General features: G+C 42.3%; 1 protein-coding gene across 1 annotated transcript in view; it reads left to right on the forward strand.

The window, feature by feature from the left end:
• GUCY2C (guanylate cyclase 2C) overlaps positions 1-26,725 on the forward strand; it is a 66,204-nt gene that overhangs the window by 27,566 nt on the left and 11,913 nt on the right. The window contains exons 11-20 of the mRNA XM_068971041.1: positions 5,008-5,089; positions 6,094-6,199; positions 10,534-10,596; positions 11,224-11,295; positions 11,758-11,862; positions 14,905-14,991; positions 16,145-16,277; positions 18,902-19,039; positions 20,288-20,376; positions 23,549-23,640. Coding sequence (XP_068827142.1) covers positions 5,008-5,089; positions 6,094-6,199; positions 10,534-10,596; positions 11,224-11,295; positions 11,758-11,862; positions 14,905-14,991; positions 16,145-16,277; positions 18,902-19,039; positions 20,288-20,376; positions 23,549-23,640 — 967 coding nt within the window. The remainder of the gene's footprint in view (positions 1-5,007; positions 5,090-6,093; positions 6,200-10,533; positions 10,597-11,223; positions 11,296-11,757; positions 11,863-14,904; positions 14,992-16,144; positions 16,278-18,901; positions 19,040-20,287; positions 20,377-23,548; positions 23,641-26,725) is intronic.

Consider the following 26,725-nt stretch of genomic DNA (forward strand, 5'->3'; position numbering starts at 1 on the left):
TTTCTTGTATTGGTAAGTTAAAATTTGGTTCATTTTCATTAGGCATACTTTTCTCTAAGGTCATCTCAATATAGTTCTTTTTGTCAATACATTTAGTGTTTATAATTTTACATTTGTAATTTTAATTAATATGCATAAGCCTGGAGTTCTATCAAACATGCATAAAGCTTCTTGCTTCCTGCAGATGTAAGATGAAGATGTTCATGTCTCTATGCTTCCTTCTACCTCCTTCTCACGTCCCAAATTCTCCTGTATTTTTCTTTTATTTGTCAGGGCTGATAATATTTATTTGCTAGCCATAAGAAGACTTCTGTCATTTACCTGTAGGTTGATTCTTTAAATTGAAAATCATTAAATATTTTCAGTATTATTATTTTTATAAGGCCCAATAGCGTGTCAGAATAACATTTCTCTGTATAGCTCCAATGTCTCTCATGGATTTTTTAAATGCCATATTCTCAAAATATTTTACAGTTTTATTTTTAGACGACACCTTCCGTGAACATTTATCCTTAGAATTTGACTCTCTCTCATATTTTTGCTGTAAGAAAAATACCTGTCTTCTTCACCATATTGCTATTATCGTCTAGCTTCTTATACACTATCTGTTGCTTGGAGTCCATCCCATTTCTTCTTCTTGAACCCTCTACCTTCTGAATAGAACAGGAAGTTAGCGGATTCAAGAGGCAGCCTGTGAGGCATGTGTGAACAATGACCTTCTTGTACAGTTTCATTATTGTTGCCCTTCTCACTCTAGTCCTCCGCCCATGCAGAGCTCAGCTTCAATGCTTCGTTGGGTTGAATCCACATTTTCCTAAATTTACTTACCCTTCTGTGAATCTCTCAAACTCCTCCATCTATACAGCTTCACCTACATACTGAAAAGTCAAATTCCTTACACTTCCCATTGACTCCCCTCAATGACGTGGTTGAGCGTGGAAAGGACCAGTGGGCAACACTATCATTTACTGTGCATTCCACACTGACCTGCTTTACCTCTGATCTGTTCTCTGAATGGAAAACCAGTTGTCAGTTTCTTCTTTATGAATCCTCCTTAAGGGTATCAGTTTCAAAGACGTCAGATAGTCTTCCCATCCAGATTCTGTTCTGGATCTAACATTCGATGATTCCCATAAGAAAGTGTCAGTCACTCAGCGGTTCCAACTCTGCGACCCCATGGACTGTAGCCCACCAGGCTCCTCTGTCCCTGGCATTCTCCAGGCAAGAATACTAGAGTGGGTTGCCATTCCCATCTCCAGTAGTTCTTCCTGACCCAGGGATCAAACCCTGGTCTCCTGCATTACAGGAAGATTCTTTACCATCTGAGCCACCAGTGAAGCGCTCCCATAAGAAAAAAGATGTATAAACTATAAGGGTAACTGAAATAATACCACTTTGGAGGCACATTCCAAACAATTTTCTTCAGAGAACAAAAACGCAGCATCTCTATTACCAGTGAAGAGATTAAAAAAGAAGGATATCTTTTCCAAATTTAATTTTTTAAATTAATTTTCATTTTTCACTGAGTTCAGTTCAGTTGCTCAGTTGTGTCTGACTCTTTGTGACCCCATGGATTGCAGCATGCCAGGCTTCCCTGTCCATGACCAACTCCCCGAGCTTACTCAAACTCATGTCCATCAAGTCAGTGATGCCATCCAACCTTCTCACCCTCTGTTGTCCCCTTCTCCTCCCACCTTTAGTCTTTCCCAGCATCAGGGTCTTTTCAAGTGAGTTAGTTCTTCACATCAAGTGGCCAAATTATTGGAGTTTCAGCTTTAGCATAAGTCCTTCCAATGAATAGTCAGGACTGATTTCCTTTAGTATGGACTGGTTGGATCTCCTTGCAGTCCAAGGGACTCTCAAGAGTCTTTTCTAACACCACAGTTCAAAAACATCAATTCTTTGGAGCTCAGCTTTCTTTATAGTCCAACTCTTATATCCATGCATGACTATTGGAAAAACCATAGCTTTGACTAGACGGACATTTGTTGCAAAGTAATGTCTCTGCTTTTTAATATGCTGTTAGGTTGGTCATAGCTTTTGTTCCAAGGAGCAAGCATCTTTTAATTTTATGGCTGCAATCACCATCTGCAGCGATTTTGGAGCCCAAGAAAATAAAGTCAGCCACTGTTTCCATTGTTTCCCCATCTGTTTGCCAGGAAGTGATGGGACCGGATGCCATGATCTTAGTTTTCTGAATGTTGAGTTTTAAGCCAGCTTTTTCACTCTCCTCTTTCACTTTCATCAAGAGGCTCTTTAGTTCTTCTTCACTTTCTGCCGTAAGGGTGGTGTCATCTGCATTTCTGAGGTTATTGATACTTCTCCATTCTATCTTGATTCCAGCTTGTACTTCATTCAGCCTGGCATTTCACATATGTACTCTGAGTATAAGTTAAATAAGCAGGGTGACAATATACAGCCTTGACCTACTCCTTTCCCAATGTGGAACCAGTCTGTTGTTCCATGTCCAGTTTTAATTGTTGCTTCTTGACATGCATACAGATTTCTCAGGAGGCAGGTCAGGTGGTCTGGTATTCCCATCTCTTTCAGAATTTTCTATTTTGTTGTGATCCACATAGTCAAGGCTTTGGCATAGTCAATAAAGCAGAAGTAGATATTTTTCTGGAACTCTCTTGCTTTTTTGATGATTCAGCAGAAGTTGGCAATGTGATCTCCAGTTCCTCTGCCTTTTCTAAATCCAACTTGAACACCTGGAAGTTCAAGTACTGTTGAAGCCTGGCTTGGAGAATTTTGAGCATCACTTTGCTAGCATGTGAGATGAGTCCAATTGTGCAATAGTTTGAGCATTACCTTTCTTTGGAATTGGAATGAACACTGACCTTTTCCAGGCCTGTGACCACTGCTGAGTTTTCCAAATTTGCTGGCATATTGAGTGCAGCACTTTCACAGCATCATCTTTTAGGATTTGAAATAGCTCAACTGGAATTCCATCACCTCCACTAGCTTTGTTCATGGTGATGCTTCCTAAGGCCCACTTGACTTCACATTCCAGGATGTCTGGCTCTAGGTGAGTGATCACACCATCATGGTTATCTGGGTCATGAAGATCTTTTTTGTACAGTTCTTCGGTGTATTCTTGCCACCTCTTCTTAATATCTTCTGCTTCTGTTAGGTCCATACCATTTCTGTCCTTTATTGAGCCCATCTTTGCATGAAATGTTCCCTTGGTATCTCTAATTTTCTTGAAGAGATCTGTAGTCTTTCCCATTCTATTGTTTTCCTCTATTTCTTTACGTTGATCGTTGAAGAAGGTTTTCTTATCTCTCCTTGCTATTCTTTGCAACTCTGCATTCAAACGGGTATATCTTTCCTTTTCTCTTTTGCCTTTAGCTTCTCTTCTTTTCTTAGCTATTTGTAAGAGCTCCTCAGGCAACCATTTTGTTTTTTTGCATTTCTTTTTCTTGGGGATGGTCTTGATTCCTGCCTCAATGTCACAAACCTCCGTCCACAGTTCTTCAGGCACTCTATCAGACCTAATCCCTTGAATCTATTTGTCACTTCCAGTGTATGATTGTAAGGGATTTGATTTAGTTCATACCAGAATGGGGGCTTCCCTCATAGCTCAGTTGGTAAAGAGTCTGACTGCAATGCAGGGGACCTGGGTTCGATCCGTGGGTTGGGAAGATCCTCTGGAGAAGGAAATGGCAACCCACTCCAGTATTCTTGCCTGGAGAATCCCATGGACAGAGGAGCCTGGCAGGCTACCTTCTATAGGGTCGCAAGAGTCAGACACAACTGAGTGATGAACTGTGCAGCTTGCGTAGCTGAATGGTCTAGTGGTTTTCCCTACTTTCTTTAAGTCTGAATTTGGCAATAAGGAGTTCCTGACCTGAGAGCCACAGTCCACTCCTGGTCTTGTTTTTGCTGACTGTATAGAGCTTCTTCATCTTTGGCTGCAAAGAATATAATCAGCCTGATTTCGGTGTTGACCATCTGGTGATGTCCATGTGTAGAGTCTTCTCTTGTGCTGTTAGAAGAGGGTGTTTGCCGTGACCAGTGCATTCTCTTGGCAAAACTCTGTTAGCCTTTGACTTTCTTCATTTTGTACTCCCAGGCCAAATTTGCCTATTACTCCAGGTATGTCTTGACTTCCTACTTTTGAAGTATTTCCTACTCTTCAAAACTTTTCATTCTTAACTGGAGGATAATCTCTTCACAATGCTGAATTGGTTTCTGCCACACAACAAAGTGAATCAGCCATAAGCACACATATGTCCCGTCCCTCTTGAACCTGCTCCTCACCCCCGACCCCAACCCACCCCTAAAGTTAATTTTTATTTTGTACTGGAATATAGTTGACTTGCAATATTGTGTTATTTTCAGGTGTATGGTAAGATGATTCAGCTTACATATACATATATCCATTCTTCTTCAGATTCTTCACCCTAGTAGGTTATTACAGAACACTGAGTAGAGTTCCCTGTGGTACACAGTAGGTCCTTGTTGATTGTCTGTTTTATATGTAGTATTGTGTATATGTTCATTCTCATTTATCCTCCCTCCCACCTTTCCCCTTTGGTAACTGTAAGTTTGCTTTCTAGGTCTGTGAGTCTGTTTCTAGTTTGTAAATAAGTTCATTTGTATCATTAAAAATTTTTTTTTCTCAAGATCTTATTGATGTGGACCATTTTTAAAGTCTTTACTGAATTTTTTAATATATGACTTCAGTTCTATGTTTTGGTTTTTTGGCCACGAGGCATATGGGATCTTAGCTCTCCGACCAGGGATCAAACCCACAACCCCTATATTGGAAGGTGAAGTCTTCCATTTCACCACTGAGTCCATGTATCATTTTGTTTTTTTTTAGATTACAAATACAAGTGTTAACATATGACATTTGCTTTTCTCTAAGAAACAGATATCTTAAAAGATCTCTCCTTTTCCACTTGCTGAAATTATCGTATACAACTAGAATCTTGTGAAATGCATTTGTTCTCTTTTCAGGGATCCTTCCTAGTATAGTTTTCACTGTCTTTTCTGCCACAGGCCCTCAAATCCTGATGATTGCCGTCTTCACGCTCGCGGGAACGGTGGTCCTGCTGCTTCTCATTGCTCTCCTGGTGCTCAGGTACCTGCCGGCTAACCTGCGGTGCTCATCTCTCAGGTGGAGGGCTGGGTGATGCTTGTTGGTAGGATACATTCACAGGAAGGTCTCTGGACAGAGCTAAGATTATAAAGGCATTCTGCATCAAAAAGTCTGTCTAGGGCAGAATACTACTGAGTGGATGAGTTAGAGCTTGCCATCAGAGACATGCATGTGTGTGTGCTAAGTTGCTTCAGTCATGTCTGACTCTTTGCGTGCCTATGGACTGTAGCTCACCAGGCTCCTCTGTCCGTGGGTTTCTCCAGGCAGGCATACTGGAGTGGGTCGCCATGCCCTCCTCCAGGGAGTCTTCCTGAGACACATGAACTCAAATCTCATAATCTCAAATCTCTGAGACTAACCAGTTGTGTGATCTTAACTGTGTTATTAGCAATTTAAACATGTTACTTGGCTTCAGTATCCTCATCTGAACTGTTGTGGGGAATTGAAATAAAGTCTGTAAAATGACCATAGAATTGGCATTCTGTAGGTGGAAATAGCTATTTCTGCTCTTTTATTAATACATTATGGAAAATTCCAAAGCTGCTCTATTACATCCTTTCAGGCTGAAGAGGCTTTGTTGTTTAGTTAAGTATTGTTGTCTTTGTTAAGTATTTAAATATTGTTGTTGTTGTTAAGCATTTGGTTAAGTATTACATACTTTCAGGCTGAAGAGGCTTTGTTGTTAAGTCCTGACTGAATCTGTTTGCAACCCCGTGGACTGTAGTCCACCAGGCTCCTCTGGCCGTGGGACTTTCCAGGCGAGAATACTGGAGTAGGTTGCATGTTCTCTTCCAGGGGATCTTCCCAACCCAGGAATCAAACCTGAGTCTCCCATATTTCCTGCATTGCAGGCAGATTCTTTATCTGCTGGGCCATCAGGGAAGCCCCACGATCAGAGCTCTAGATGTCAACTAATGGTCAGACATGGAATGGCATAATGAAAGAGCATAATAAAAGCCTGTGGGCTGGTTGTGTTCCTTTCACAGAAAATATAAGAGAGAACACGCGCTTCGTCAGAAGAAGTGGTCCCACATTCCTCCTGAAGACATCTTTCCTCTGGAGTCCAACGAGACCAACCACATTAGCCTAAAGGTAAGGTGTTCCTGACCTGGGGAAGAATGTGTGGGCTCGCGCACCTCCCCAGGGATCTGAGGAGACTTTGGTCCATGGTACGGAACGTGCCAGGCAGGGTCATTCGTTTCAGAATCCAAGACCTAGATGTTAGAATTCTCAGCTTCCTGCCTTTCCCTTGATTCTTCATGGTGCTACTTGATCCAGTGAACACTTTGGTGGAGGCTGTGGTACAGAGAAGGCAATGGCACCCCACTCCAGTACTCTTGCCTGAAAAATCCCATGGATGGAGGAGCCTGGTGGGCTGCAGTCTATGGGGTTGCCAAGAGTCAGGCACGACTGAGCGACTTCACTTTCACTTTTCACTTTCATGCATTGGAGAAGGAAATGGCAACCCACTCCAGTGTTCTTGCCTGGAGAATCCCAGGGACAGGGGAGCCTGGTGGGCTGCCGTCTATGGGGTCACACAGAGTTGGACACGACTGAAGCGACTTAGCAGCAGCAGCAGCAGCAGCAGCAGTGGTATGGTGTGTTACTCATTTTTTGCATGTGACCCAGAAGAGGAGTGCAGAGAGGGAGGATTTGTCATGGAAGGGATGTAGGAATGGGTAGGGCATCTGAGTTCCCCTAAATCTGGGGGAACTACTCTCTCACACTCAGGACATGGGACTTACTTTCTCACTGCTGAAGAAAGAATCCTTTGCCCACACTTTTGCGCTCAGCCAGGAAGGCTCAGCAGCCACCAGTAATACTGCCTCCCATGGGCCGCAGTTAATTCAGGACCCGTGTGGCCTTATCTCCTCCTCACCAGGACCTCAGGAGATGAACTTTATCATCCTAACTTTGCTGATGAGGAAAATGAAGGACAAAGAGTCGAGCAGCGGGTCCGGGTCACACACACTAGTGAGTCAGGTTCCTGCAGATGTAACCTGCCAGCTCTTCTGAGCATTTCTCATGTGCCCGATGCCTGGACCTGTTTCATTGTTTCTGAGCTCTTTGAGGCAATGGGGCTAGAATTTCAAGAACTGGCCACAGTCTGAACCCACCCTGTGTAAGAGTGATACTAACACTTAACCATCAGAGGTTTTTTGGGTTTTTATCGGATTTTAATTTATTTTTGACTGCCCTGGGTCTTCGTTGCTGCTTGCAGGCAATGAAGCCCGTGATTCATTGCAGCGAGCGAGGGCTACCTTCTAGTTGTGGTGCTCCGGCTTCTCGCTGCGGTGGCTTCTCTTGTTACCGAGCACAGGCTCTCAGGCACAGGCTCAGCAGTTGGGGCACCCAGGCTTAGTCGCTCCATGGCGTGTGAGATCCTCCCAGACCAGGCATCAAACCCCTGTTCCCTGCATTGGCAGGGCAGATTCTCAACTACCGGACCACCAGGGAAATCCCAGAGGTTTTATACCAAAGCAAGCTAGGGGGAGGTGGAGTCCCAGAACCTCCACATGAAGGAATGAGCGGGGTCCCTCGGAATAGGGCCAAGCCGACAGGGCAGTGTGACTTGAGACACCTCCCTCCTTAGAATCAGCAAAAATGAAATTGCCGCATGAGTCAGGTTTGTGTTTAGAGCCTTTCCACCACCTCTCTGGGCATCCCACCCCAAGTCCTGCACACGGCACTCTAGTGGCTCAGATCCCCTCATGGCTGAGCGAGGACTAGGCCTCCCTTTCCTCCAGAAATGGTCTATGCACCAAAGTAACACTCCTGTTACATCCTGAGCCACAGAAATAAAAATGCTATTGACCAAGACCAGGAACTTCCCCAGCAGTCCAGCGGCTGGGACTCCACACTTCCACTGCAGTGGGCACAGGTTTGGGTCCTGGTCAGGAAACTAAGATTCCCCCATGCTTTGCAGCGTGACCAAAAAAATAAATGACTTTTTTTAAATTTTAAAATTAAGAAAAGATCAATCTATCTCTGGCATGTGTCAGGAAGAAATCAATGAATACTCTTTTTGAAACTCCAATAATCTTACAGTCATTTACATTTCACATTGCATCTTTCCATTTGATTCTCATCAAAACCTATGACTGTAATTGTAAACGATTGTAAGATCATTAGATTTTCAGAGAGAGAATTTATCGACCTGAATGACTTAGTGACAGTACCCTAGGAAGGGAGGAGGAGACCTCTAGAAGGAGAGAGCGGGCCCCGTCTCTGGTGTGACTCCAGTTTGGGCTCCCACCCACTTCTGCCCAGGTCCCACCACGGCTCCACCCCTCACTAGCCTCCCCCACCGCCTCAGAACCCTGTACTACACTTTGTTCTTTTGAGTTAAGCCTAAAACATCGTGTTCCTGTGTGTTTTGTTAAAATGTAAATACTCCTAAAAGTATAACTTATCTACCACTTGTTGTAAATGACAGAATTTTTATGAGTTAATTCATCATTAGCCGCTCACCTGGTTAAGGAGGAGGTCTTTGGGACAAGTCGCCATGAGGAGGAAGGTTAGAAGTGATTCAGAGCATGGGGAGTCGCTGTTATGCCGAGTTACAGACCAGCTGGGGAGCAGGCGACCAGGGATTAGCTGTAAGAAGAGGTTTTCCCCTGCTGAGAATCAGACAGGACCAGAAGAAGACCCACAGGGATCGACCAGAGTCAGTGAGAGGGGAAAATGCCACGTGACTGGACAGGCAATGGTTCAAGCTCTGGGTAAGGAAGCAAGACTCAGGCGAGAGGATGGAGAACGTATCCAAGGCTAGAATGGAGAGGGTCAGCAAACCAAGGCAGCCAGAGGGAGAGATGTCAGCAAAGTTCGAGGGGAGGGCAGCAGACAGAAAATAATGATCAAGAGGATTCATTTGAGGATAAAACACCTTTGCTTGTAAGAAAGTGTCACCACCTTGATCTCATTTGATCCCTAAGTATCCCTGTAAGTTCAGTTCAGTTCAGTTCAGTCGCTCAGTCGTGTCTGACTCTTTGCGACCCCATGAATTGCAGCACGCCAGGCCTCCCTGTCCATCACCAACTCCCGGAGTTCACTCAGACTCACGTCCATTGAGTCTGTGATGCCATCCCGCCATCTCATCCTTGGTCATCCCCTTCTCCTCCTGCCCCCAATCCCTCCCAGCATCAGAGTCTTTTCCAATGAGTCAAGTCTTCACATGAGGTGGCCAAAGTACTGGAGTTTCAGCTTTAACATCATTCCTTCCAAAGAAATCCCAGGGCTGATCTCCTTCAGAATGGACTGGTTGGATATCCTTGCAGTCCAAGGGACTCTCAAGAGTCTTCCTTTTAGGATTGCCCAAATAAGGGACTAAGGTTCAAATGGTTTAAATGACGCAATCAAGGCTTGAGAGGGTAAAAAGAACACTAGAAGAGAAGTCACACTCAGGTTCCGTAGATTCTCGGGCACCCATGGCGCCATGTAACCCTTTGTACCCCACAAATAAAATGAGAAACAGAAGGGCAGACAAGTGACGTTTATTAATCTGCGCTGTGCCAGGTGTCATGCATGGAATTGGATATTACTTATTTCACTCACATTGTCAAAACGTCCCTATGAGGTAACTTTTAACAAATAAAATACATCACAGGTTTTTATAAGAATTGAGTGGAAAGATGCAATGGTTCATAATCTTTTCTGCCTTTCGAGTAGCAGACCAAGAGCCATATCTAGCCTGCAAGGGTGTGTGTGTGTGTGTGTGTGTGTGTGTGTGTTTTGTGTTTCGGTCAATATTTAACTTCTTTTAAAATTAATTACTGGGATTTCCTTGATGGTCCAGAGGCTAAGACTCCGCACTCCCAATACAAGGGGCCCAGGTTCAATACCCGGCCAGAGAGCTAGATCCCACAGGCCACACCTAGAACTAGACCCCACATGCTGCAACTAAGACCCAGCACCGCCAAATAAATTACTGGCTTCTATTGACAAACCAGCTGATCTTGCAACTGCAGGCTGAACCCCGAGCTGATGCGGCTGCCTCCTTAAGCCCCAGCAAGAAGTCCTCACTTGCACTGCTACTTGGGCCCTGAGGCATGAGTTCACAATTCAGATGCCAAACATGATTCCCTGAGAGCATCTGTCTGTAGCTACAGGCGATGGTTCCCAATAGTCTGGGGGGCTGGGCGGGAAGGAAGCAAAGGAAGTCTCTGGCTGAAACAGGCTACAAGAAGAAGCGGGGAGAAAACCCAGAATTAAGTGTGTGGCTGGTGGATACTTGGAAAGAAGGTACCATTGGAGGGGGGAGGTGAGCATGAGAGGGGACACAGGACAATAATAACTGCTTTTCTGAGCCTGCCTGGCATGCTGTGAACCAACTGCAGTAGGCTCAGGCAGAGTCTCTCAGCCTTTGACCGGCAGGTGGGGAGCCAAGACGTGGAGCCTCTGGAATAATTAGCTTGTTCTTGTGCCAGATCGATGAGGACAAGAGGCGAGACACAATCCAGAGACTGCGACAGTGCAAATACGACAAAAAGGTGACTAGTCTCCTCTGCTTTTCTGAACTCTCAATCAGGGATACGTGCTGGGCCTTCTGACTCATCGTGGCCCCAGCTCTGATGTCGGCGGTGTGATGGCCCGGATTCCGGGGCTGACCCAAGGGATGCTGTTAGAGCCTTTCACAGGGCTGGGCAGGGCTCTGCTTCACCACTTACAATATTCACAAGTGCTGGGTCTACTGAAGAAAAAATAAAATTTTTAAGAGGGGGAGAGTGTAGGAAGGGAAAGGAAAAATAATAGATTCAGAGCAGTCCAGGCCACCCTGTATTGTATTTTGAATCACTGCAGTGGGGATGTGACAATCCCATAGCAAAGTTTCGTATCTTCCTTTCTTCCTTCTTTCCTTCCTTTCTCCCCTCCTTCCTCCTCCCCTCCTTTCTTTCCTTCCTTCCTCCTTTTTTCACTTAATCATTTTAAAGCAACATTCTCATATGAGCCTGCCACATCCCAGGCACTAGGCACCAAGGATATAAACAGCAGTAAAAGAATGTTACCGCTTTCAAAAGCTTACAGTAGAGTGGGAAGATAGTCATGTGAGCAGATGATTATAACATGCATTTGGCGGTCATGCTACACTATCTCCTTAACTCAATTGATCTTTGCAGCGAGTGATTCTAAAGGATCTCAAGCACAATGATGGCAACTTCACTGAGAAACAGAAGATAGAGTTGAACAAGGTATGCTTACTTAAGACCTTTAAGTGAGAAATAACTTTACTCCATTTTCCCCAAGCATTGAGGTCCCTGGTGGAGCAAGGTGTTATTAGGGAGTCCTGACAGAGAAACCCGCAGACCAGGAATGGGTGACCATACTTCTTGTTGAAAATTCTCCCCCCAAATTTTGTCAAAGATGTTTGATGGTACAGAACATGCTGGCATGTCCTAGAAAGTGGTCCTGATGTGATGGGAGAGTAGTCAAAGGTTTGTATTCAGGTCCTCTTGCAGACAAAAGAAAGCCCATGAGGTCAGATTAATGCCAAGTGCAGAAGGAGACACGTTGATGCTTCATTGTATCAAGAGCAGTAGTATATCTTCCCAGAGATCTGAGACACTGGCATGTTTTATTAGTATATTGTTAGTTTTTAATCAGGTGCTCTTTTCTGCCTGAGCTGCTTTGTAAATGAGTGTGTTATGTCTTAGTTGCTTCAGATTGATTATTACAACCTAACCAAGTTCTACGGCACGGTGAAGCTTGATTCCATGATCTTTGGGGTGATTGAGTACTGCGAGAGAGGATCCCTCCGGGTAAGGAACCAGAATCATTTCCAATTTCCTAACCAGCCAACCATATACCAAAAAAAAAAAAAAAAAAAATGTGTAGTAGAAATTTTAAATACTCACTCAGTGAAATAATAACAGCAGAGAGTTATTAGGAAAAATGTATGGGCCCATAAGCTTATCAAACTAGATCACTCAGATTTTGTCCATTTATCCCTATTATATCATTATAAGTGAAATGAAAGTCACTCAGTCATGTCCAACTCTTTGGGACCCTATGGACTGTAGTCTGCCAGGCTCCTCTGTCCATGGAATTCTCTAGGCCAGAATACTGGAGTGGGTAGCTGTTCCCTTATCCAGGGGATCTTCCCAACCTAGGGATCGAACCCAGGACTCTCACACTGCAGGCGGATTCTTTACCAGCTGAGCTACCAGGGAAGCCCAAGAATGCCTATCCCTTCTCCAGGGCATCTTCTTGACCCAGGAATTGAACTGGGGTCTCCTGCATTGCAGGCGGATTCTTTACCAGCTGAGCTAACTAGCTAAAAAATATTCAGGAGTGTAGACTTGAAAAAACTGCTGCACTTCAGAAAATGCTGACATTCTACCTCACTGTGAATGAGTAGTCTAAATCCCCCATCTACCATGGATTAAAACATTCATGTTGGTAAAACGTTGGTAAGAGTGAGACTACTCATATGTTTAGAATGTAAATTTTTTTGAATGCAATCATCAACAGGTGAGACTTTGAAATATATTCTTTTATAAAAGAAATAAAAAAGGTTTCCTTTCTTAATTTTATAGTTTGATTATTATATGAAGATGTGTTTTTGCTCTTTTGTGAGATTATTTAAATCATGTTTCCCCTTTTGATTTTTTTTCACCATATTCACTAAGTTCTCTATACGAAATTTGGCACTTTAGAGTGTTCTTTTTCTCACAAAAAATTTAATAAAATTCTGTGTATGTAAAAAAAAAAGAAAAACAAAGAACAAATGCGGAAATGTGGAAAAGTGATTGCCTCTCCATTCATTTTATTTTATTTGCATATTTGCTTCTGTATTAAGAGAAAACTGGATGGTTATTAGAAAAAAAATGTAGATTTAAAAATGTATATATGGCATAAACTCAAATGTATCCTCAAGGAAAAAAAAATCATAGCCCTAAATGCTGTTCTCTCTTTTAAAAAACAATCTAAATATTCAATGCAAAGTTTAGAATAACTATGGCCTAAAGGAAAGGAAACCACAATTCAACTGTTATAAAACTGATAAAATTTTAAAGTGCATTCTTGAGTTGTTTATTTTTTAAAAACTATAAAATACACAAGCCTCTTATACTTCTAATTAAATCTTTAAAGCAAGCATAAAAATAAAATGAAAATTAAAAAGCTATGAAAAAGATGCTTTCAATTATGAAAGAATATATCATGACTATTAAATTATAAAGTCTAAAAAAGGGACAAATTTCAGAAACAATATAATTATGAAAACTTGACTCAAGAAGTAAAAACTTAAGGAAGTCAATAATGGTAGAAGACATTAACATTTTCATTACAAAGAAAACCAGATTCAGTTTAATATTTCTAAACTTCAATGAATAATTCTCATTGTCTATATAAACTCTGCTCTAAAGTTAAAGAAAAACATGAACATCTTCTAAATTCATTTAACATTCAACAAGGCTAACATAAAGTTGATACTAAAATGTGATTAAATACTAATGTCATTTATCAATATAAATGGAAAAATTATAAACGCAATACAGGTAACTCTAAGCCAAATCATATATGAAAAGCATAATACAGTTAGATATGGTTAGTTTTATGAATGGAAAAAATATTATTCTAATGCATCATATCAAATGGTCTTTGGAGAAAGGCTATATATAAGATCATTTTAATTGGTGCTGAAAATGTTCATTTAAATTGCTGCTGATACAATAAAATAAACACACATTCCTAATAATAATAATTTCAAGTCTCTCAAAGTTAGAAATACTTTCCATATGAGGGCTAGACCATATCTGAATCATTTGGTTTCAACGTGACAAAAAATTTAGATACACCAGTAAGTGAAGATTATCACAGAGGACATTTTCATAGGGAGAAGAGATAATAAATAAACAAAAGCCACATATCAGGTGCTAAGGGAAGAGTCTGTCTGCTCATAACTCCCCTCCCTTAAACTGGTTACCCACCGCTTCAGCAACCTCATCTGAAACAACCAGTGACTTTGGGCCCTTTGTTGGAAATTACTGGTACAGTACCTAAGTTAAAACTGGGCTTTTTCCCCAGACAAGAAATTGTTGTTAGGTTTTCAGTTAGGGTCCTCTTTAGAGTTTTACTGTGAAGAATTAGCTTAGTTTAAATACCCTGTATCTTGATAGAACCATCATCACGTTAATACTATGAGTTCAAAACTCTAGGTCATACAGTTAACGCAAAAATTCAAGAGCTCTGTCTTAATGACAGAGGACTTAATAAACGGACGGAACACTTAGAGCTATTAAACCAATTGATGCAATTGGTCTTGTAAGTAAAAATGAAATCCTAGCTAAAGGGATTTCCTGATAGCAATTCCTTGTTGGAAAACACTAGTGTAATTTTGATGATACAGAGCCTGCAAGCCAGGCACTTGTGAATCAGGCTCACCAGCCCACTCTCCTGGCAGGTACCTGCTCATTCCTTTACCTCTGTCTGATGAAGAACCAGGATTTGGGATCTGTGGGCATCTCGTGCTCATCTCCTTGTGATAAAGAACCACCCAGTGTTTCTTAGAGAGAAAAGAAACATGTTCAAGAAAACCAGGACAGTGGAGTTCCAGCTTGTTCCTGAGCCCAAGGACTCATTATTGGAACTTCCCTGGTGGTCCAGTATTAATACTTCACGCTTCTACCACAGGGGGCGTGGGTTCAATCCCTGGTTGGGCAACTAAGATCCCACATGCCTCGGGGTGTGATCAACATGTTAAAAAATAAAAAACAAAAGATCATTATTTGCCTGTTAGAATCTCTCCACAGTGGTATCCTTTAGACAACTCGTCTTCCTTTTCTTTTTCTCCTGCTCAGGAAGTTTTAAATGACACAATTTCTTACCCTGATGGAACATTCATGGACTGGGAGTTTAAGATCTCTGTCTTGTATGACATTGCTAAGGTAAGAGACCCACAGACATGAAAGATATTTATGAAAGTTAAATCTGGAAAACAGACCTAGCCAGCTATCACATTGGTTTCTTCATCTGTAAAATGATAACAAAAGAGTACCTACCTGTGTCATAGGATTTTTGTGAAGATTTTACGAAACAATACATGGGCTTTGTATAAGGCCTGACAAGCAAGTATTCAGTATATATATTGACTTATTATTTTTATTATTAAATTCTTTCTACACTGGGTTGCAGGCACACATTTTCATAGATTTGCTGGAAGTAAAAAAAAAAAAAATCACATAAAGTTTCAGGGAAGATAACTGAATCTTCACCTTAATGTAAGAGAAAATGTAAGGGCAGGCATTCATCTTGCATGAGGCAATAAAAAATTTGGACATGTATATTTCCTAGACATGCTATGAAAAGGAAGTGGATACCAGTAACTAGGGCCCCATTCAAGAATGAAGAAAAACCAGTCCCAAGAGTGAGCTATTTGATACAGTCTTAAATCACCTGAAAGACACATAGCATCAGAATCAGTTGGGGAAAAAAAAGTAGTACATTATCTTATTTGCCTCAGTTCACTCCCAGGACCAAGGCTGAACGCTAGTGTCTGCAGTACCACCACCTCTGGCCGCCAGGGGGAGACACAGCAGCCGAAAAAGGACTTCTTTCAAAACCGAATGAAACATTCTGTTTCAAAATAGATCGAAAGCAATTAGATTTTAAGAAATAATCTAGCCTAACCTCTCCCTTCAGGAAGGCAAAGCCTTATTATTCGTATTATTTTCACATTCATATTGAGGTAGCAGAGAACCAAAGACATACCCAAGGTCACAGGCTGAATAAGTGGTAAACAAAAACACTAAAAAATAGGATCAATCTTTGCTTCATATTGTCTACAGCTACTTAACCAGAGTCTTTAGACAGTTGCCTTTTACTGTGTCACCTAAATAACCTTCAAAACTGGATGCAGTACTTAGGCAAATATTAGGGCTTTAACAATATTTTATAAAGTTAATGGAGTTAAATTTAAAACTCGACGGTGATTCTATCCACATGCCGAAATGATTTCACCAAGTCACCTCTTTCCTGCAAAGGACAGAGCAGCTGAGGAGTGTCATATCTCTTTGTTTTCCTGTATCTGAAAAACTACAGGGAATGTCATATCTGCACTCCAGTAAGACAGAAGTCCACGGCCGTCTAAAATCGACCAACTGCGTGGTGGACAGTAGAATGGTGGTGAAGATCACCGATTTTGGCTGCAATTCCATTTTGCCTCCAAGGAAAGGTCTGTCGTGAATGAAATTTTCACTAGTTTCCCACTTAAACACTTTTCTTTTTTAATTTTTGCACAAGTCCATGTTAAGTGCTCAGGAAACGGTGATACTGACCAGAAAAAACACTTCCGTAAGAGGCAGTAGCTGGCTCACTCCCCAGCATTGCCCCCTTCTCAGTGTTCAGTGTGTGCTTGTCAAGTTGAACAGATCTCCTCTGTGGGTTTCCTTCATCTGTGTGTCCCTTGATTCAAAGGAGAAATCATGAAGGAGCTATAGGCTTGTGGAGGCAGGACTGTGTGAAAAAATACAGAAAGTTAGAGCCGTAGGAGACCTCAGAAATCCCCTTATTGAACCCTCCTGTTTTATAGAAGACAGAACTAAAGCTCAGAAAGGCTAAGAGAATTGCCCAAAAAGATAGAGTATAAGACTGAAGACCCCTTTCCAAATTCTAGACATCATTCGTTTATCTGTGATAATGATAAGAAATGATGATGCTTAGAAAACCTAAGTCTTATCGGTAAAATATATTCTTATGTATCTCTTTCAAGAGTGGTGATGGGAGTCAAAAAAAGTGATTTATAAAGTATCAAGGGCTTTTCATGTTGAACGTTTGCCAGTTCTTTATTAGAACTCAGGGTTAAACAGCCTCAGAGGGCTAGGACCCATATATGCCTCAAAATACCACTAAATTTCTCAAAAACTAAATTCTACCTCTAATTCTATTTTTGCACTTCTTTTAGTTTTCCATAATGGACGAAAAATTACAATCCCACACCCACTTCTTTAGCTATGTCAAGGATGCTAAGACATTGGACTAAATCCGGTTAGTGCTTATTGAGAACCTGCTGTGTGCCCAGGTTCATCGTGGAGTGAGCAGAGCCCCTTCATGAAATGACTCACCACGACACAAGATCAGATGAATTGCAGATCCAAGCCTACCCTCCCGAACATGCAGTTATATGAGCCTGTGTGTGGGGTCAGTTACCTGAAATCTTAGCATAAGTAGATTTACTTCCCTCTCCTACAAGCCCAACCATTAGGATCCATTTTTAATGAATCACTAGCCACATAAATTCACAAGACCTAAATCTGAAAATGCAGTGAACACTTGGATGGAAAGCCAAATGGGGAAAGTGTGCTTTATCATAAGCATCTCACTATACCTAAACACACGAATCTGTTGATTTACGTAATTGAAACTGCCGAAGGTAGAAATCTCAAGAAGTCTACAGGGAGCTAGGTGATCCTTAAAAACTCCCAAGGGATGTTGGAGAAAAATTAATTGTATGCCCCCATTATTAAAAATAAGATATGTAGTGGGGGTCCCAAACCCAAGTGACTATAAGAGCCAGACACAGGAGTGCTTCACTCTTGAAATGAACTTGATGGGAAGCACTAGTAATAGCTTGTATGCTAGTAAAATGTGAGTAAATCGTATGCTTTTTTTTTTTTAAAGAATACCACAGGAACCAAAGAAAGCACATCTGTGTATTAGCTGACCTCATGGCTGCTACTATATCACATCTGGAAACTATCAGTGACTGTCTCTCTGTTTCAATGTGCTGTCTTTATTTTCTTTTAGTAAAAATACTGTTGTGGGTTGCCATTCCCTTCTCCAGGGGATCTTTCCTACCCAGGGATTGAACCGGTGTCTCCTGCATTGCAGGCAGATTCATTACCGTCTGAACTGCGGGAAGGCCCATTATTTCCTTTTAGTAAATATACATAGATGGAGATTCACTGGTGGCTCAGTCAGTGAAGAATTCACCTGGAATGCAGGAGGCTCAGGTTCAATCCCCTGGAGAAGGGAATGGCTACCCACTCCAGTATTCTTGGCTGGAGAATCCCATGGACAGAGGAGCCTGGTGGGCTACAGTCCATTACATTGCAAAAGGGTCAGACATGACTTAGGGCCTAAACCACCACCACCAAACATATATATAGTAAATATATTTACTAAAAGAAATGTGTTTTATATTACATAAAATTTGTAAGTATATATTTATTAAATCTTTATATACATGTAGTGTTTTATATGGGCTTCCCAGGTGGCTTAGTGATAAAGAATCTGCCTGCAGTGCTAGAGACCTGGGTTTGATTTCTGGGTCAGGAAGATCCCCTGGACAAGGAAATGGCAACCCATGCCGGTACCCTTGCCTGGGAGAGCCCATGGACAGAGGAGCCTGGTGGCCAGCAGTCCATGGGGGTCCCAAAGACTCAGACATGACTGAGTGACTGAGCATGCATACAATGTTTTATATTACATTAAATATATAATTTTAAAATATTTATAAAGGCTTTCATAGGTTTATGCTGCATGTTCCATAAACTATTAAATCCTCGGCCTCTTACATTCTACTGAATTCACCCCACAAATATTTACTGAGCACTCCCTGTACCCTAGGCGCTGTTCTAGGTAGACCTTGAGGGTTTTCAGGACTATGACCCAGGCAGTTTTAGGGAAGGCATTCCATGTTTCCTACCCAGATCCTGGCATTACCTAGTCAGCTCGGAAGGCAAGTGTCTATTCTGCCCCCATCGCCAGCATTAGTGTGGTGGAGGGACTTAATAGTGCGTCGGGGATCTCTGGGCTACTCACCCCCTCAACGTTAAAGTCTCACTGCTGAACACACAGACTTGTGGACGGCCCCAGAGCATCTCCGCGTAGCCAGTGTTTCGCAGAAAGGAGATGTGTACAGCTACGGCATCATCGCCCAGGAGATCATCCAGCGGAGAGAAACCTTCTACACGCTCAGCTGTCGGGACCAGAAAGGTGAGGACCTTCTCTGGGAGCCAGCAGGAATTCTAGGACGACCGAGACCCCGAGGTTTCTGTGACCACATCTCAGTCCCCTTGTCACCAAGACCAGTGTCACTCCCGTGCTCTACACCGTGGCACAGGGTGGTTGGAGGGATTCAATGACAGTATGAAATGTCAGAGGGCTCTGAAAAGCACAGGACAATACCCTACTGCCAGCCGCCGCCACTGTCAGCAATACTGAGTTAAAGAGCTGTGCCTTGAAATTTCCTGCTTCCCTTCTGATTCCATTAAGAAATATGCGTCTTTAACACCTGAACTAGATCACTAACAGGACCACATGCATCCTTGAAGTCTTACTAAGAGAATGCAGTAGTTTTGTCACATGTCCTCTTTTGATGTGTGTGTGTAGGGGGGGTTGTTGCTGTCGCTCAGTTGCTGTCATGTCTGACTCTTTGTGCCCCCCATGGACTGCTGCACAAGCTTTCCCCATCCTCTACTGTCTCCCGGAGTTTGCTCAAGTTCATGTCCATTGAGTCGGTGATGCTATCCATCTCATGTGTGTATGTATGTGTGTGTGTTGGGGGGGGGTAGCATAGTTTATTAAATTCTAGAAAGTTGATTTGGAGGTTATACTGACTCCCCATGGAATATTAAACTTGACTATTCTTTTTTAAATTATTAAACCTTGTGTTTTGTATTGGAGTACAGCCGATTAACAACATTGTGATAGTGTTAGGTGGACAGCAAAGTGACTAAGCCATGCATATCCATGTGTTCTCCCCCAGACGCCCCTCCCATCCAGGCTGCCACGTAACACTGAGCAGAGTTCCCTGTGCTCTACAGCAGGTTCTCGTTAAGGGGAAGTGTTTCATTCCGTTCGTCCAATTCTTGATTCACTGAGTGCTTCGTGTGCACCAGCTCTTACCAGTATGGAGGATGAAGGTAGCTGAAGGGTGTAGGGAGGACAGGCTAGCATCTCGGTCAGAAGAAACCTCCCTAAGACAGTGCTCTTTGAGTTAAGTTTTAAAGGGCTTGTAGCTTTAACTGAAGTACTCCCTGGGTGTAAGAGGGCCTAAGCCCCCTTGCCCTGGTGGCCCATCCATTCATTCACATCTGATTGTTGAGTGCTAGCCTAGGCTTTGCCCCATTCCCACCGGCTCCCCATCCAGGTCTGGGAACCCATTCAAAGTCTGGAGGCTGCTGCTAAAATTTCTTCACACTGCATTCTTTCTTGTAATTCGAATGGTTCTCGTCCCATCAGAGAAGATTTTCAGAGTGGAGAATTCCAACGGAGTGAAACCCTTCCGCCCCGATCTGTTCCTGGAAACAGCAGAGGAAAAAGAGCTGGAAGTGAGTATGTCTCCCGCATGAGTTTCTTTGGGGTTGCAGCAGCAAAGGAGCACAGACTCGGTGGATGAACACCAAGGAAATGTATCCACTTACTTACAGTTCTGGAGGCCAGAAGTCTGAAATGAGTTGTCAGAGGCCGTGCCTCCTCCAGAGGCTCTACGGGAGAATCCTTTCCTCACTTCTCCCAGGAGCTACTGGCGGCTCTTGACATGCCTTGGCTTGTGGCCACAAGACTCTAATCTCTGCCTCCAGGCCACATTCTCCATTTCTGTCTAATCTCCTACTTCTCTCCTGTATGAGGATACATGTGACTGTTGCTGTTACGTAGTTGCTGAGTCATGTCCAGTTCTTTGCGACCCCATGGACTGCAGAATGCCAGGCTTCCCTGTCCTTCACTACTGTCTCCTGAAGTTTGCTGAAACTCATTCATGCCCATTGAGTCAGTGATACGACCTAACCATCTCATCCTCTGCCACGCTCTTCTTTTGTCCTCACTCTTTCCCAGAATCGGGGTCTTTTCCGATGAGCTGGCTCTTCCCATCGGGTGGCCAAAGTACTGAAGTTTCAGTCCAGGGACTTCCCTGGTGGTTCGTTGTTTAAGACTACGTATTTCCAATGCAGGAGGCCTGGTTCAGTCCCTTTTCAGGGAACTAAGATAACCACATACCATGTAGCCAAAAAGTTTTTAAAAATAAAATAAAATTGGGTTTTTAAAAAACCTTTTTGAAAAAGGATAATTCAGAATTATCTTCCCATTGCAAGATTCTTAATCACACCTGCAAAGACCCTTTTTCCAAGTAAGGTAGCATTCACTGGTTCCAGGGGTTGGGACACATCCTTGGGAGCCATTATCAGCCTGTCATCCTCCCAACTCACAAAAGAGCTCCTCCAGCACACATCACATTCTCAGAATTTAGGAGCTAGAAGAGCAGATGTCAGTGTGATACAGTTATTAGGCTTATAAAACTGCCTCCTGATTATAAAATAAATATGCCAGTATCTAGAAACAATAAAGAAATATACATTCACTCTTTCTATCCGTCCTCTGAAGAAAATGGAGACGCTCTGTATTTGCTTAATTGTTTTATAATCCCTCACAAAGGCCTTTAAGGACTGTGGAGGAAAAAAAAAATCCTAATTTTTTCTTTAGAATTTTATCTGAGTGATTATAATCCAGCATATGGTAAGTAAATGTTAAAAAAAAAAAATTTATGGCTGTTGAAGAAAATTTTTTTAAACTTTTGTTCTTTGCAGGATAAAGATAAAAACATTTTGCTTCAGTTTGCAAGTGACCTGCTAGATGAGGTTTATGGTCAGACTCTACCGAGCATGAATGGGCCTTTTTTTATTTCTTTCTGTTTTTCAACAGGACAGGCAGGTTGTACCCCAAGGTGTTCTGAGCTACATCCACTCCTATTTTGCCTTCTCCTCATCCCTTCCCTTCCTGCTGCTTTTCTGGATCCTGGAATTTCTCTTCACACATCAGCATCTCTCCTCTCAAACCCTCCTTTCTAGTCTGAGTATATCCTCCTGTTTAAAACAGCTTTCACCAAAGCCGCCTCCTTGTCCATTGACTTGTGCGGCTGGGTGGTTCTGGAATAGGAAATGAGGAATTGTCTTCTAGTAGCTGGTTCCAATAGAATACAGGTCTGAAACTCCCAGACTTGGCCTGAAGAGCATGTGCTGTTGACCGAGGAGCCTGGTGGGCTACGGTCCATGGGATTGCAGAGACGGACTGGGCACGCATGCGCGCTGCATCAGCTCACTTGACGCTTCTGTCCCTTCCTCTAAGGCAGTCAGCCAGCGGATCGTTTTCCCGGGCAGGGGTACCACCTAGTGGTGAATACGGGCAACTACAGTTCTATACCGTGGTCCTCTCTCCCTCCCCAGGGACTCTTCGTTAAAGCAAACGAATGCAGACAGGGACTGTAAGTAGTACCATTTGTGATCCTGTTTGTGTTGAGAGTGAAGAGCAAACTTAATTCAAAGCAGATCGTCTTCAGCATGCTTTTTGATCCCACAAAAGCTGCAAACAAGCGGAATCAAATCAGATGATGGCTCCATGGGCTTCCTGTCCTCTCCCTCTCCCTCTGTACGCACCCCCCCCCAACACACCCTCCCATCCCTCCCATCCTCCCACCTCCCCTCCCCGCCTCCCCCACCCCCACCCCCACCGCCTGCCTCGTTTCTCTTCACTGCAGCTGGGAAACTTACAAACGTACATACATTAATGTCCTCTGCCCATGTCATACCTGGGACATATTTGTGCTAAGGAAATTATTAATTTCTTAATCTGAAATTCAAGTTTAACTGGGTGTCCTGTATTTGTATTTGCTATCTCTGAGAACCCTAACAAGGTCCCTTCACAAACCAATTAATTCCGAAGCTCCTGAAGTCCTAAGAAATTTTGTGAATGCTCCCCAGACAATCCCATGGTCAGGCACAGCTGAAAACTAATGTCATAGAGCTTCACTCTCATTTTAGAGTTGCCTGGTACTCACCAAGCCCAGTTATTTATCCCCCTCCCCAGCACAGACCCAGCAAATGTCCGTAAGGCGTTCTGTCTCTCCCATCCCACCTGGTCCAAATCAGTATTGCCGTTTTTCCTTAGCCTAGGATCGAAAGGAAGGGTGAGGCAAAGTAGTGCAGGCAGTGATGACCACAGGGAACTGGGCCATTTCATACTCGTTGTGAGAGTTGAGATGTTTTAAAAATATTCCCTGCTTCAGTTGCTTACATCACGGAACAGAATAGGATATCACCCTCTAAGCTAATCCACCTCTTATTTATTTATTTGAAGTACAGCTGATTTGCAATCTTGTGCCAATCTCTGCTGTACAGCAAAGTGACTCATTTATACATTCTTTTTCATTTTCTTTTCCATTATAGTTTATCCCAAGGGGATTGGCTATAGTTCCCTGTGCTATCTATAGTAAGACCTTGTTTTTATCTATTTTAAAGGTAGTAGTTTGCATCTACCAACCCCACACTCCCAGCCCTTCTGTCTCCCTGCTCCTCTGACAACCACAGCTGTGTTCTCTAAGCCTGTGAGTCTGTTTCTCTTCCACAGAGAGGTTCATTTGTGCCATATTTTAGACTTCACATATAAGTGATACCATATGGCATTTGTCTTTTTCTGAGTTACTTCAGTTCGCCCTCTTCTTTCTTCCAGGTCTATCTACTTGTCAAAAACTGCTGGGAGGAAGATCCAGAAAAAAGGCCAGATTTCAAGAAAATTGAGAATACCCTGGCCAAGATATTTGGGTATGGCGGACATTTTTACTTTTCCCCACTAGCTTCAGTTTTTTCTAATAGTTGACATTCAGTGGTAGCTAAGTATGAGAATGCCTTTTCTAATGAAAAATCACAGATTGTAATACCTGTCTCCAAAAAATTAAAATGATATGGAGATGAACAGACCATTTTCTCGAGAAATAATCACTTGAAAAGCTAAGTACTATGTTCAAGGGCAAAACGAGCCTGATTAGAAAATAGATTCTGACTGATCATGATTATATCTGTTAAAAAAATACAGTTCCCTTACCCTTCTGCAGATAATTAGGATTTAGAAGTCTAGTAGAATCCTGAGGATCTTAAAACCCCTGGATAATTCTTAGCATCAGCAAGTTCCTTAGAGTTTTAAAAATCGTAAGATCAGGAACTTTGACTGAATCAGAGTATAATTCAGGATCAAGAGAAAAGTAACATACAGTTATCCAGTAAGACTGAATTCTAGATTTCCCATGTTTGGAGACAGGTACAATGCAGGGAGAAAAATAGCCCTAGGAGATCCAGTTTCTAGGCTAGGATCTGATAATAGCTAGTCATGGTTACCAATTCTGTTGCTCGTAAAATTGAAATGAATTTTCTGTAGATGATTCCTGCAGTTCCTTCTAGCTCTTTATGTAGTTTCGTTAAGTCAAAGACTCAGACACTTAGTGAAGCTAAATAAAGCCCAGGACTGAGATGGGGTGGAGTAGTGGTCCCAAACCCCCCACACACCAGGCCACACAGCAGGAGGTGAGGCGGGGTTGGGGGGCAGCTAGCAAAGCTTCATCTGTATTTACAGCCATTTCTCCTTGCTCACGTTACCACCCAAGTTCTGCCTCCTTTCAAATCAGCAGCAGCATTCAATTCTCATAGAAGCGTGAACCCTAACCCTAAAGTCAGGGCAGAGTATCCTGAGATTGCCACAAAATAGAAATGTAGTGCACAGCAAATGTAACGTCGTTGAATCATTTCGAAACCATACCCTCCCCACCCCCACCGCTGCCCAGTCCATGGAAAAGTTGTCTTCCATGAAACCAGTCCCTGGCGCCAAAAATGTTGGGGACCTCTGGGGTAGAGTGAAGACAATGAAAGTGTGGCCATTGATTGCTTGATCTGAACCACCCAATGTGGGGAAAGAGCAGGAAATAATAAATGATTTCAATCTTGCCCTTTTTCATTCCTTCCCAGATCTATTACTAAGAGCAGATGAAACTGTATGTGTGACAGATGAAATGTGAGCTCATGAAGATAGAACTAGACCCCTGGTATTTAGCCTTTAATGTGGTGGTTCTCTACTTGGCTGCACATTGAAATCACCTGGGGATATTTGCAAACTACTGATGCCGGAGTCCTACCCAAGAGAGTCTGATGTAATTGATCTGGGTGCAGGGTATCGTCAGGAGTTTAAATAAGCTCATCAGGTGATTAAAATACACAGCCAAGGTTGAGGAAACGGTTTTAATTGAATCAATTCATCATGAAATCAGATTATCCATCTTCATCCTTTCCACCTGCTCCCTCATTCTTTCTACCCAGCTAGATTTCTTTATGGTTTCTGGTGAGAATCTCCTGGGGACCTTGTTAAAAGCTTCTCTTCTTCCCAAACCTAGCAGTTTCCAGTTGTAACAGATCTGTGATAGAATTCAGAAATGTACGAATTTTTTTCTCTTTCTTTTTTAATTTTTAAATTATGAAAGTATGATAACACATTTACAGGAGACTTGGAAAATACAGACCAAAGTTACATATAGTTCCACTATATAGTACAATTTTTAAGTATTTTATAGTACAAGTATTTTTTAATTATTTTATAGTACAATTATTTTTAAGTATCTTATAATTTAAGATAAATTAAGATTTTTAGTTGGAGTTTCAATGTCAAACTCTCAAAAGTTAATAGAATGAATATAGAGAAAAGTAGAAGGATATAGTAGACCTGAAAAGCACCATGAACCAATTCAGTATAATTAAGATTTATACAATTTTCATACAACAGTAGTATACAAATTCTATTCAGGTTCCCATCAACTATAAACTAGGAGTCTCTGAAACATATCCAGGGACATGAAATAAGGTGCAAACATTGCATGGTCTGCTGCTGCTGCTAAGTCGCTTCAGTCGTGTCTGACTCTGTGCGACCCCATAGATGGCAGCCCACCAGGCTCCTCTGTTCCTAGGATTCTCCAGGCAAGAATACTGGAGTGGGTTGCCACTTCCTTCTCCAATGCATGAAAGTGAAAAGTGAAAGTGAAGTCGCTCAGTCGTGACCAACTCTTTGAGACCCCACGGACTGTAGCCTACCAGGCTTCTCCATCCATGGGACTCTCCAGGCAAGAGTACTAGAGTGGGTAGCTATTGCCTTCTCCTTTCATGATTTAAAGGTATGGAAATCATACAAAGTATGTTTTCTTATCACTGTGAGATTATGTTAGAAATCAATATCAAAAGATACTTGAAGATACCCACATATTTTCAAGTCCAAATGTGGCATTTACCAAGAGAGACCTAGCCCTTGAAAGCCTCAATAAAGTCAGAAAAATGAAAAAACACGGTGATTGCAGAGAAGAAAGCATTTAAATGAGAAATTAAAATCAAAGATATTTTAAAAACCCCATGTACTTGGAAATTAAATGTCCACTTTTAAATGATAGGTGTATCTAAGAAGGTATAACAAAGAAAATTAGAGAATGCTTAGAATAAAAACAAGAGAGAATTTACCAGAATTTGCTGCATGCAGCTGAAGCTGCTCAGTGCAGCTAAATACAATGTGAAATCTTAAATAAGGTATAAAAACAAATAATGGATACTAGCATAAAATTTTGTGAGATTTGAACAAAATCTATACATTAGTTAATAATACTGTGGTGGTGGTGGTGCTTTAGTCGCTCAGCTGTGTCCAATTCCTGCAGCCCCAAGGACTGTAGGTTCATGGGATTCTCCAGGCAAGAATACCGGAGTGGGTTGCCGTTTCCTTCTCCAGGGGATCTTCCTGACCCAGGAATCAAACTTGGGTGTCCTGCATTGCAGGTTGATTCTTTACCGACTGAGCTACAAGTGAAGTCCACATGTTAATTTTCTG

The sequence above is a fragment of the Capricornis sumatraensis genome, chromosome 4, assembly GCF_032405125.1.
Source record: "Capricornis sumatraensis isolate serow.1 chromosome 4, serow.2, whole genome shotgun sequence".
Classification (NCBI taxonomy): Eukaryota; Metazoa; Chordata; class Mammalia; order Artiodactyla; family Bovidae; genus Capricornis; species Capricornis sumatraensis.